This window comes from Buceros rhinoceros, unplaced genomic scaffold (assembly GCF_000710305.1).
Source record: "Buceros rhinoceros silvestris isolate BGI_N320 unplaced genomic scaffold, ASM71030v1 scaffold6750, whole genome shotgun sequence".
Taxonomy (NCBI): Eukaryota; Metazoa; Chordata; class Aves; order Bucerotiformes; family Bucerotidae; genus Buceros; species Buceros rhinoceros.
The window spans coordinates 9,932-23,423 of NW_010388942.1; the positions used below are offsets into that span (position 1 = coordinate 9,932).

Genomic DNA, 13,492 nt, shown 5'->3' on the forward strand with positions numbered 1-13,492 from the left:
CAGCAGGAGCTAAACCTTACGTACAAACCAGCACATTAAAGCAACCTCAAAGCAGATAAAAGAAATGTCAAGCACGGAAAACCCTATCAGCGTACCTGCTGCATTGCAGGTTTCTACAGGCTTTGTATTGTATTTAGAAGCATCTTGAACAGTCCAAGTTTGACCATATGAAAATTACTACAGATTTGCATATGGACTTTATCAACAGATTAAATTACACAAAAGTTTCAAAAATATTTTGTGCCACTGTTTCTATGAAAAAACTGATGCAAGCTTTCTACCAATAACAAAAATTCTACAATCCCTGAGGTATTTTCCCTGTCTGTGCAGGTTTCATTTTATTCATGCTTTGGGAATCACTAAAAAAAAAAGTCACAAATGACTAAAAATGTGTACATTTTTCTGAAACTGGCAAAGAGAAAGAAAATCTTAGGCACTGACACTGCAAAACATATTTTACAAAATGTGTTACCTTTGTTTAGAGAGCTCACATATTTATTATTTAGAATCTGTAGGGAGTGTATATGTCTGTTACACAGACCACACCGTTAGTTATCAAATCTGACAGTGTTTTCAAAATGAAAGATTCTTTTAGAGTATTCCTGAAGGTGATTTCTTTCTCCAAAGAGGAATAAGACTTACAAGAGGCTTACAAAACCCTAAGTGTAACTCCGCAGGCAGCTAAATGTCAACTGTGACCTCTCGGGTCATGGCAAGTTCTCCTGAATTTAATACACGAAAGCATCTCAATAAAAGCAATCAATATCACATCTGTTCTCAATATCCCATTTGTTCTCAGTTGCTGAAGTTCTGAACTGCCATCACGAATCCAGCTGATAACAGCCCCAAAACTCTTACACACCAAATACTTAAAGATATTTAATTACTTCCTGTGAAATAACAATTGAAAATATTTCCTGTGCTTTTGAGTTGATGAACTAGAAACAAAAATGGGAAAAGCTTAATTAATTATGTATTTTGCAGAGTATAAACTTCTGCTATTTGGTGAGATCATTAAAGGCTGCTTCTAGAAGTCACTATGAAGGGAAAACCCGACAGAAAACTGCGTGGAACTTTTGTCCGGCTAGAGACTGATGCATTTGACATGGAGCATTCTGACACATATGAGAACAATCACACTCTAAGAAAAAGGTTAGCTGAGAGAATTTATAAATTCAGCTTTGCACTTTTTAGCAGTAAAGAGCTTTCTGGAAAAAAGTGGAAAAAATGGGTAGCATTCAATTAAACCAGCAGTGATTTAAATCATATACTAAGGCAGAAGTACATTTTATAAAGACAAGGATAGCAAGTGACTGAAGTAGACTGCTAGAGAAGCTGAAGTTTTTAGGATCAGGAGATATAAATCTCTTTCAGAAATGGTACACTTATAGCCAATCCTGCCTTAGATGCACTTGCATTGTTTCTGCCAGCTGTCTTGCAAGTACTGTATGATAACAACCAGTTGAATGTAAGCCAGTCCATCAGCAGTTATAATAGTCTGACTGTAACAGAATCTGCCTGGAAGAGCAGATAAAGTTCTAAACCAGAAGGAAACAAGTTTCATAGAAGGTGATTCTTGACATTAAATGTATTTATTTACCTGCGATCCCCTGTTCATATCAAGGCCATACCAAATGGGCTTTATATCAGATGACTTGCTGGCCCACCACGTTTTACGTGGTATAGTAGAAGGGTTTGCAGAAATACAGGTCTCTCCAGTTTCCATGTTGCAGTATACTTTTATAGCATCTTCCACACATCCCTGGTTAGGATCAATCCAATACTCACCTACAAAGAACATAAAATGTGATTTCGTTACGTTATGAAGATTCTTGAAACAAATGAGGAGATACAAGCACAAAAGTACAACAGTACAAAACACAGAAGAAACAAGCGTATGTTTCACATAATCTGATGCGTATTTTGATGTGTGTATCAGGTATATGCTCTGATGTTACTTCAAGATACAGGCTGATCAGTATTGTAAATATTTCAAAACTGGGGAATGCAGACCTGCTATTTTTTTAAGATGACATTGTCTACATTTATTAAAAAGCTCTTGGACACTTCAAGTGCAAAAAGGACAAACAATGGCTAGAATACACGTCTCCCCACATATGAGTAACCGATGGCAGCACCTCCTAATGTTAATGTTGGAGGCAAAGTTTCAGGGAACAGGGAAAAAGCTGGTGAGACCTGCCCCAAATTATCTCTACCTTCCAGCCTGTTCCAATTCACCACTGGTAATCCATATAAAACACGGCAAGTCCTAAACGGCACACTAGCCCATCACCACGTACAAATTGCCACTACGGAGCAGCAGCAGAGAATTCTGGCTGGAAGGTACTCACCAGTTATCAGCCCATAGGAAATGTTTTGAGCTATCAGGAATACACAAATATACACTAGTGGGGTATCAGCCTAGCTCTGCCATCACGTAAGTGGTACTCCATGGTGCAAACACTTCCAGAAGTACTATTCCATGGAAGTACAAAATACTTCAGTTTTTAAAATACATCTGAATAAATACTGAATAAATAAACACGGGATGCATTAGAATATATACTTAACTGGCAAGAAAAAGTTTTCAAGCTCCTAGTGTGAATGTCAATTTAGACCACCAAAATACGTATTGCATGTATTTTCCAGCGGCTAAGCATATACTGGAAATAAGAATCACACGGCACACACAGAAGATGGTGTGTTTATACGCACCACTCTTCTTGGATGGGTGGCACAGCTTCAGGTCATCACAAGTCCGTGCTGGGTGTTTCTTTGAACCATCTGGGCTGCGCATAGTCTCAATCTGGCTGCTCAGTGACTTTAGTGTGGCATGGACTCCTGGGTCTGTTTTATTATGGTCATCTGGGGCTGCTTCATCTTCTGTAAACTCTGGTAGTGGATCTGCCATAGCATCATCATAGTGTCCCATGATGTCACCAATGGCAGCAGTGAGATGGCCTGGAGGTCCTGGAGGGCCAGGAGGGCCAGGATCACCCGGTGGACCCTAAGGTTAAAAAAAAAAAAAAAAAAAAAAAAAGGAATGTTTTCTGTAATACTGAGGGGCAGGGACCCCCGGGGGGACCGAAAGGTAAAAAAAAAAAAAAAAAAAAAAAAAGGTAAAAGTCACAGGACAATAAACGCTATGAAATGCTACGCAACATGACAGAGAAGCCAGACACTAAAAAAACACCACACAGGGAAAATTCAGATACAGATAAACACATCACATTTCCACGAACAGGGGTAAGAGATTAGAACTGCATGAGTTCTAATTCTCTCTGTTTCAGGCTCTCTCTGCCTGCCTTAATACCTTGCTCAACAACTTCTTACTTCTGATTTCAGACTTAACAGCTGGAAGAACTCATCAAGGAACGGCCTTCTCATTCCATTTTTTTTAAGCCATCTGTCCCTCCTTGTTCAAATGCCTGCCTAATAACTTTATTTCTTAAAACTCCCAACAGCTGCAAGTGATTTTTAGACCAATCTAAAATCCCTGCTTCCCCCAGGTCAGCTCAGGCACATATTTAATTAGTAAAGCCTGGATGGAAAATTTGGCACTAGAAATGTCTTTATATTTATCCTGCACAGTGCTGTGCTTTCTGGCCACAGCTATGTGAGACAGAATTTACATCAGCCTTACATGGCAGAGCAGGTGTTTCCCTGACTGTGTTTTCCTGAATGATGGGCTGTGAGGTCCTTCTGTCAACCTGAATTGTGACACCTGGGGAGGTAACTGAGACAGACCGTAGCTGTTAACACACGTATCTCCACCCGCAGGCTCTGCCAGGTCTTCTCTGGCAGCAGAAAGTCTGTAACGTATCTTCATGGCAAGGTTCACGCTGTGGTGCGTCAGATGGTATATCAGAACATGGCATTTCCTTTGAGAGTAATTACTGCAGAATTCACAACTAATGCTCCAAATGTTTACCGCAGAGCACGCACCCAAACCGATGACGTGACCCTATTACATGCTGAGCCTGACAAATGAAATCTTAACTTTTATTGATTGCTTTGTGGGTCCAATTTATAGTTGCAGCAAGTCTTCATGGAGAGCAAAAGTAAAGTTACTGGTGTATTTCTTGTGCTGTCTCATTTCCACAGCCTTTATCTGAATTACACATTATACTCTTACAATCAACTACAGACTATTCATTCAAGCCTTGGTGCCTCGGCAGAGGTGTAGATACCGATAGTTGGCAGAAATTCAAATTAAATAGGGTGAATATTAGCACATGATAAACATATGAAATGTCTTACAAGACAGGAAAACAGCAGAAACTGCCATTTCTGTCTTGCTCACTATTTTATTCCACCACCTCTTCTCCAAAATAAGCAATACCAGCCTTTTAATCTTCATTTGATCATCCAGATCACCCTTTTCTCATATGTCTCTAATTTTCTAACTTACTATACTTGGAATAGCATAACTCGTGTTTTATGACTTAGAGTATCACGAATTATTGGCTGCTCACGGCTTGGATGAGTGCACTCTTTGCTGGATAAAAAACCTGGCTGGATGGCCAGGGCCAGGGAGTGGTGGGGAATGGAGTTCAATCCAGTTGGTGGCCGGTCACCAGTGGTGTCTCCCCAGGGATCAGTACTGGGGCCTGTTCTCTTTAACATCTTTATCAACAATCTGGATGGGGGGGATCAAGTGCACCCCCAGTAAGTTTGCAGATGACACCAAGTTAGGTGGGTGTGTTGATCTGCTCAAGGGTCGGGAGGCTCTACAGACGGATCCGGACAGGCTGAATCAATGGGCCAATTGTACAAAATTCAACAACACCAAGTGCAAACATGTGGCCCAAGTCCTGCACTTGCGTCACAACAACCCCCTGCAACATTACAGGCTTGGGGAGGAGAGGCTGGAAACTGCCCAGCAGAAAAGCACCTGACAGCATTGTTCAACAGCCAGCTGAATATGAGCTGCCAGTGTGCCCAGGTGGCCAAGTAGGCCACCAGCATCTTGGCTTATATCAGTAATGGTGTGGCCAGCAGGCATAGGACGTGATTGTCCCCCTGTACTCGGCACTGGTGAGGCTGCACCTTGAGTACTGGGTTCAGTTTTGGATCCCTCACTACAAGGACACTGAAGTGCTGGAGTGTGTCCAGAGAAGGGCAACAAATCTGGTGAAAGGTCTAGAGCACAAGTCATATGAGGAGTGGCTGAGGAACTGGGGTTTGTTTAGCCTGGAGAAAGGAAGGCTGAGGGGAGACCTTATTGGTCTCTACAACTACCTGAAAGGAGATTGTGGGGAGGTGGGGTCAGTCTGTTCTGACAAGAAACACGTGATAGGACAAGAGGAAATGGCCTCAGGTTGTGCTGGGGAAGATTTAGGTTGGACATTAGGAAAAATTTCTTTGTAGAGAGGGTGGTCAGGCATTGGAACAGGCTGCCAGGGAAGTGGTGGAGTCACCATCCCTGGAAGTATTTTAAGACATGTAGGTGTGGTGATGAGGAACATGGTTTAGTGGTGACCTGTCAGTACTGGGTTAATGGTTGGATCTGATGATCTTAAAGGTCTTTTCCAACAAAACAATCTTGTGATTCTGTGAACTGGTAAACATGGAATACACCTGGGGCGTTCAGCAAAGGTTTAGGACTTTTTCCAAAACGGGCAAACTATTTTTCATTAGTTGCCAATATCAGCTCACAGCTGATGTCTGTAAGTCTCAAATCAGGCCGAAGGTCTGCTGAGCTCAGTGTTAGAGTTCGGGCTGCTTGGACTGAAGGATTTTCTTAATGCAAAGCACAATGGAGTGTGCTGCTGGTGACATCACATGACTGTTCACTGCCACCTTTGTGGGACTACAAACTTTGAACTATGGCTGGTTCCAGATACACCTACTGACCTATATTTAGGTCTGAGGTTTTAGGTCTGAGCTTGCCAAACAGCCATGTTGAACTACAGACCCAGCAGGATTCAGTGAGCTAACTGCAGAATTAGCCCCAGGTTGGCCTAAGAAGAGCGTAGGTGGATGAGACTGGGATCATCACAGGTCCAGAAGATGAGAGCGAGTAAGAAATGAGCCCTTTTAATCCCTGGCTATTTGTTGGATAAACCATATCAAATTTTACCATTTGTCTTGATCTCAAATGTTTGAGGAAGTGATGCAATGGACTGTAAAAAATCTCATTATTTGAATGTAACTTTTCCCCTCCACATTCCCATCAATTTACCTCAGGTCCAGCTTCTCCTACAGTCCCTCTAACACCAGGAGGCCCAATTGGCCCAAGTGGACCAGGACTTCCATCTTTGCCAGAAGGACCAACTGGACCTGGTGGACCCTAGAAAATACAAGAGAAAGAATGAATGCATTTTAGTATTTAATAACAAAGTTATACAAAACAGCCCTTTACAAGGAATATCTTGACATGAAGCAATCCAATTACTTTGTATCTATTACACAACTTACAAAAATCACCCTTTTTCTTCTTCTCTATAAGACGGACAGCAGTTTCAATGCTGTTCTTCTGAAGTTAATCACCTTGGATTGACTTAGATCAGCTGTATATTTTTCCTACCATTTCAGTGGGTTCTGTGTCAGGTGCTACACAGACAGGAGGAGCTGCTGTACACCTGCATGTATACAGACTCAGAGATACACTGTCACTTGGGAACATCCAAGGGAGTCATATTTCTCCTCTTCTTTTGGGTGAAGGACAAACACGGAGGTAATGAAAGGCAGAGTGGCAATTAGCAGAGCTGCCACATAAATGGCTTTGCATCAGCTGCAGCAAAAGCATCTGTAAAAAGAGACTGTAGCCCTGTAGTCCCTATGAATTGACCTTTCTATCTGGCCACAAACTACGCTTATGTCAAAGCTTTACTGTGTTAAACAAAGTAATGTCTCTCAGCGAAAGATAGTAGGGTAATCACCACATGGTACCGAAGTCAGTAAAAGCCAGTGAAGCAGAAATAGAAATCTGATTCTGGGAAAAAACAAGCAAGAAAATCTTAAACTCAAACCATCATACTCACCCGAGGACCAAATGGGCCTGGAATGCCAGGGCTGCCCTGCTCACCAATAGGACCCTGAACAGAAGAAATTACTGTATCAGTATGACCTTCAAAGTATATTCCCTTTAGTGTGCGATATACACAATTCTGCATGACTGGGATTATAATATACATGAACAATGGGTAGAACTTTCCTTCTTACGATCCATTTTCATTTGATTGCTCTCTTTTGAAAACAATGACAGTTGTTGCTCTGTCTTCACAACTCAGATTTATGGAATTTACTGGTGCTTGGCTATGTATGAAGTTGTTTCTGTAGGAAATCCTTACTGTCATTTAAAATCAGATTGGCTTACAAAAAAGCATAACTGACAGTGCTATTATGAAGTGGAGAGATGCTTTGGGTATTGGGGTTTTTCTTTGTGGACTCTTTTCCCGCACGTGGAAACTTCCAGCTCTTGCACAGGATCAGTGAACAAATGTAAAAAAAATTGAGTTCTCCATGGCATTTCCATTCAACTGCCCACTCATTTAGTTCTTGCAAATGTTAGCGAGAGATACTATCGCAGTCCTCATGGGATTTTGCATTTGATCCCTTGACTGTAAAGAGTTCGAACACTGGCAAAAAAGCATTTCACACCCTAACATGCTTATCTGAAACAATCACCTTTTTTTTTTTTGCTACCAGATCATGCTGACAGGTCATAGACTGCCAGTGATCAGTCACTGCAGGACTGGCATAAATGCAACAAGAGTAGGAGAACACGTCTTGAAGAGCACAGGTTATCTCATCATGCAATAGCATTGTAAAATTGCATTAAAAATATTAGCAAGTACAGCTAGTCCACTCACAGACACCTTGAGGGGAAAAAACAAACAACTCATGTCTGCTTTTTTTTTCCATTTAAAGTAACTATGTTCCCTATACAATATTTAGCTATCAAGGAAATAAAATTACAGTAAAAAAAAAAAAACAACTACTTACAGGAGGGCCAGGAAGACCTTGAAGGCCAGTGAAACCCCTGTGTCCTTTCTGGCCCCTATCGCCTCGATCTCCATTGTCACCTTTGTCACCACGAGGTCCTTGGGGACCCTGTAAATATCAGTGATTAAACGTAAAATTCTGAAGTGGAAAAAAAAGAAAAAAAAACCCACAAAACACCTCAAAACCCCCTTGTTTGATTTTAGACTCTGCATTCAGCCCTCCTTCACTTCTAAAGCTAGAAAGAAGGTGATGCCGGGACAGGTTCAAGAATCTTTTTACCAAAGAGTAAGTAAATAATGACAAAAAACTGTGTTTTGCTTAATTATAGTTGCAGTAAATCTAGTTTCTTTAGCTTCATAATACAGTAAAAACCACCCTGTAATAATGATATTAAGTAATTTACCTAACAAAGTTTTTAAGATTGTGAAATTTCTTTGCCTTACTGGATGTGGCAAATGATTTTCATAGATGAGACTGAAGTATTGTGAGTCACTCTGACTCATAATGATAAGAAGTATTTTCAGCATGAAATTCTTCATGTTGCACCTTTAATTCTCACAGCTCCTTTCACCTTCACGACGATTAAAGTAGGATTGAAGTTACATTCCCTAACTACAAATAACGTTCAGGTTCCTCAGTACAAATAGCTTGGTTCTATCACTGTCACAATTTCATTCTTGGTATTTTTGATAGTTTCAAACTTTTCATACTAATTCAAGAATCATTGGGGGAAATGTCTTCTGCTTTCACTTCCACGTTTCTCAGCCCAAACTGCACGCTACATTTCTCAATGTTAGATTCCAAATAGTTTATCAATGGCATCATTATCACTTACTACTCTATAAACTTTTCCTGTCTCTCAAATGACATCTGCTTAGGGACACGACAACGTTCTTTGAATTTCCCAAGTTTGCAACTAATTTTTTTGTTCCAAGCTTGGATTGTAAGAGAGTTATATAACACAAAAAGATGGGGTTTATTTGTTTTTCCATTTGGACTGAAGTCACAACTCATGAGCTGAATGGGAGTTTGGCAGTTTCAAGGAAAGAGGTGATTTCATTATAGTTCTGCATTTTTATCTAAAAATCTGCCTTTTTCTTCAGCATTCACTTCTTTACACCTTGCTTGAACTGTCAAACACGGACTCCAGCCATTTGCTAACTCAGATCCTACCATTGTCCAGACACTCTAAATAACAAAATCTTTGAAAGCCTCTTTATCTCTGTGCAAGCTATTTTTAAATAAAGTGTAAAAATACAAGTGTATTCAAACTGATTTGTACAGCTCTTCAGCTCAGAAGACTACATGCATCCTTTTGCAGCCAGAACAATAGAAGCTGAAGCCCTGTTCAGCGTTCTCATTTGGGCTCAGTTTCTCATAAGCTTTTCTGTAAAAATTATCTCAGATAAAACCTCAGTGACCATGGAGAACTTACAGGCAAACCTCTTTTTCCTGCACGACCTGGGGGACCCATTGGACCTCGAGAACCCTGCAAAGGTTGCATACAGAAGATAGGTGAAGCAATGTACAAACCCACACACAGTAGCTTTTTGATAAACAAAGTTTAAAAAAGTTAAAAAACCCCAAAAGTCTCACGTACAGTTTCACCTCTTTGACCTGCATCTCCTGGAGGGCCAACAGGACCTGGAGTTCCTGGACTCCCTGGGGAACCTGGTAAGCCTGCAGGGCCAGGTTCACCACGATCACCCTGCAAAACATAATTGCATTATTTTATCTAAAGAGGACTGAACTAGACCAAAGCAACAGGACTTTAGCATTGCTGATCTATTTTCTAGCAATTACAGTCTACAAAGATGCTCCTTTTGTAAGAACTCAGCAGTGTTTGTGGAGGCAGACGTTCTTAGCCTTTAGCCTTTTCCCCTGTCTTTGAGAGGTACTACTTATCCAAATCTGTGATACGCTTTCACAACAAGTTCTCCACTCAAGTTAACTGAATGAAGACAAAATCTACAACATGTCAATAATAAAATGGGGATTTCCAGAAGTGACTTAAGAAAAGACTATATCCTTACACGTTCTCCAACAGCTCCATCTCGCCCAGGAGTACCATCATTACCAGCAGGTCCCTAGAATTACAGAATAAAAATAGGGCTGTTGTTAGCTCTGTAATCTTGCATTTCTGTAAGAACTAGAAAGTGGTTCTCTACCTCTTAGTTCAAGTCAAGGAGAAAAACCATTAGTCTATCTCTTCTTGCATGTTACAAGGCTCTAATACTTACTTCTGGACCAGCTTCACCTACAGGTCCAGTGGCACCTGACTGGCCAATAGGTCCTGGGGGACCTTTATCACCAGATGGCCCTGTGGGACCTTGTTTTCCTGGTGTACCCTAAAGAAGATGAGAAATACCACATCAAAATTTTAATCATGAAACAAAGAACAAAAAAGCCGCTGTGTGCAAAACATTACTCATTAATCCAGTCTGAGTTACCAACATTAGTAACTTCCAAAACCTGATAATTAAGTGTTCTAATGTTAGGTTTTGAATATATAGTTAATATACTGTGTATTTTTAAAGAGTTTCATTGTGTTAGTTGCTTCTGGATAGGCTTTCTAGAAGCTGCACTTGAAGTTAGTTTGTCTAGTAGCAACTAAGCACACACTCCCCTGATACATCAGCAAGTTTGACCGAGCACAAACAGCAATTTTGAAGACTATAGTTCACAGTTTAAGAAATAGCAGTTACAGAGTATTCACTCACATTCAAGTGACCTTTGGGCACCTAAATGAAGAGTTTGGGGTTGCTGTTTTTCAAGGATCTAGTTTAAAGTCAAATAGGAACATTTTAGCCAGAAGTTTAAATGCTGTTACACACTCTTAATTTGGTTTCAGATCTTCCATTATGGCAGGAAAAAAAATTTCCCACCTCATGCAAATGCATGAGATTTGGTTATTTACTATTCTCTCTATATGTACTCCTGCGATTGAAGCTCTCCTACTTTCTCCTTGTGCTATAGGGCACTATGCTCTCAGTCCCACAAAGGCAACGAGAATGCCCAAGGATGGTGGTGTATTGACTTGGTCATTACTTACTGCAGGACCCGGCAGCCCTGGCATGCCTCTTTCCCCTCGCTGTCCTGGCATCCCAACAATACCTCTTTGACCAGTAGTTCCTGCTGGACCAGGGGGGCCATCTGGGCCCTGAAATCCACAAAGCATAAAACAACGTTACTATCACCTCAGTAGCAGTTACTATAAAAAGTAACAATGAGACCACACCTAGAGTTGGTCTAGGGAAAATTAGTAACATCAACCCTGACATACCGGCTGCCCGTCTTCCCCTGCATCACCCTTGTCTCCAGGACCACCAGGAGGCCCAGCTGGACCTCTATCTCCCACACGTCCATGAGAACCAGGATCACCACGAAGACCTGGGGGACCTTCTTTTCCTGGCTCACCAAGAGGCCCAGCAGGTCCTGGAGCTCCCTGAGAAGATTAAAACACCTCATTACATTGCACCCCTTTCTGATCAGGACAATTAAATTCTAAGGACTGTGTTTTGGTTAACTATAAATATGCATCCTCATAGGTCCAAAGTGTGAATGAGTTAAGAGCTGTTATGATCTCATTTATGATTAAATGAGATTAAATAAACTTCTCAATTACACCCAAGCTTCAGACACACCCCCCATTTCCAATATCAAACTCCCTTCTTTAAACGACGTTTTCTCTCTCTCTCTCATTTGTTCTTTTCTTTTTTTCACCTCAGTATACAACTACTACTAGAAAACTCATCCTCGCCCATTCTTCCCAAAATCATCAAGCTAAAGTCCATATTCAAACTTTTAATTCATATGGTACTAATTAGTGTTTTAATGGACCTTTGCTCATTTCTCAAACACTTAACATTTACACTATGTTTTCCATAAATTTCACCTTTTGATAAACTCACAATGACTGCAAGTTACTTTTCTCATCAAAACATCAAAAGGTATATGAAGAGAGGGTCACAGTTCTCTGTATGGAGCTGAATCCTCACTTGTTCATCCACAGCTACTTTTTTTTTCCTAGTGTTTCTTAAGATGTGGAGACATGAAAGATTTTGTGTGTTTGCTTTGTTTTGCTTTTAATTTATTTTAATGGATTTTATGAGTAACTCCACCGGTAAGGCAGGAGTCTCTCCCTTTTCCAAAAACTCTCCTAACTGCAGTCACCACTGAAGACACGGAAAGTAAAAAGTACAAGAAGATATTGTTTTGTTCCAGTAAGCACTTGAGTCATTACAGCAGCTTGAACAGCTCAAAGCCATCCTAACTCAGTGAAAAGTCTTGCACTAATGTGGACACGCTGACACTGGATGAAGCCCAAGACTAATGAGTTTTATTTCATGAAGTCAGATGTAAGCATGCAGTCACAGAAGTCAGTCCTGACCAGCTGCTCTCTTCTATAGCATCAGGCCATGAACAATGTCTCACCTTTTCTGGTGACAAAGTCTGAAGATTTTGGTTGAGTTTTCAGACCTTCCTGAAACAACCAGTTTATAAGACACACCTATTAGGAATATGACAATTTACTTACAGCAGGTCCTGGGGGTCCAACTCTTCCAGCAGATCCTGGGAATCCAGTAGCACCCTAAAAAACATTGTAATGCCAACTTTATTGAAAGAAATACAGCACCAGTTACCTCCAACGTTTTCAGCTGAATTAGTGAGCAAATGTTATAATTACAGACTGTGAAAAATGAGCTGAGGAACGATACACACATTACATAAAATTTTGGTATTAGAATATCTGCAGCCAGGTCACAATCAAAAAAAATCTACTTACAGGTGGACCCTGAGTTCCTCTACCACCTTTCAGTCCAGGAACACCTGAAGGGCCCTAAGAAAAAAAAGGAGAAAGAGAGTGGCGATAGTGAATTCCCAGGACATTTTAAATAAGAAAGATCTGCCTATGCCACTGGTTCCCTGGCAAAGTTATTTACACTTACTGGTGGACCAGGAGACCCAGCAAGACCCTGTGGTCCTGGAGATCCAGCATCTCCTTTCTGTCCAGGTTCCCCAGGTTCACCTTTCACACCTGGCTGACCATCAGGGCCCTAAAAGAAACAATATTTACGAGAGATATCAAGTCAGAGAATGCCAAATCTTTCCAGCCAAACAAAGCAATTTTCTAGGGAATTTGTAGAAGGCAGAAAGGAGCAGGAGAACAAATCAGCCCAGAAAACAATGCATTTGATGAATTTTTCAGTTCAAGAGAACTGTAAGGTTTCGGCACAGTCTTTAAAGGATCACAGATGGGATCTTCTGAAGTCTGTGAAGTCAGAATTTCCATTTAGAAAATTTTCTTATCGTCATCTAACTCATATTTTTCTTTCCTTTAGATTTTCTATTTTCCTCGGCATTTTTACATACCTAAAACCAAATGGACTGAACAAACATTGGCTCTTCTAGTCATTTTTTCTGCCACCGAGGGAAGCAGGTGTCTGGCTCTTTGTGAAAAGTCTGAAACAATATTTAGGCTGTGGCAAAGTTTGGGGTATTCACCAGAAAACTCACAAACCTTCCATTTGGTCCACCAATT

The 13,492-nt window shown here is 40.8% G+C and overlaps 1 protein-coding gene across 1 annotated transcript in view; it reads right to left on the bottom strand.

The window, feature by feature from the left end:
* Positions 1 to 13,492, bottom strand: part of COL5A2 (collagen, type V, alpha 2) — a 52,882-nt gene that overhangs the window by 2,103 nt on the left and 37,287 nt on the right. Inside the window, exons 39-52 of the mRNA XM_010132153.1 lie at positions 12,900 to 13,007; positions 12,737 to 12,790; positions 12,488 to 12,541; positions 11,234 to 11,395; positions 11,003 to 11,110; positions 10,191 to 10,298; positions 9,984 to 10,037; positions 9,551 to 9,658; positions 9,386 to 9,439; positions 7,951 to 8,058; positions 6,987 to 7,040; positions 6,185 to 6,292; positions 2,716 to 3,007; positions 1,601 to 1,788 (exon numbers count right to left, since the gene is read on the bottom strand). Coding sequence (XP_010130455.1) covers positions 1,601 to 1,788; positions 2,716 to 3,007; positions 6,185 to 6,292; positions 6,987 to 7,040; positions 7,951 to 8,058; positions 9,386 to 9,439; positions 9,551 to 9,658; positions 9,984 to 10,037; positions 10,191 to 10,298; positions 11,003 to 11,110; positions 11,234 to 11,395; positions 12,488 to 12,541; positions 12,737 to 12,790; positions 12,900 to 13,007 — 1,560 coding nt within the window. The remainder of the gene's footprint in view (positions 1 to 1,600; positions 1,789 to 2,715; positions 3,008 to 6,184; positions 6,293 to 6,986; positions 7,041 to 7,950; positions 8,059 to 9,385; positions 9,440 to 9,550; positions 9,659 to 9,983; positions 10,038 to 10,190; positions 10,299 to 11,002; positions 11,111 to 11,233; positions 11,396 to 12,487; positions 12,542 to 12,736; positions 12,791 to 12,899; positions 13,008 to 13,492) is intronic.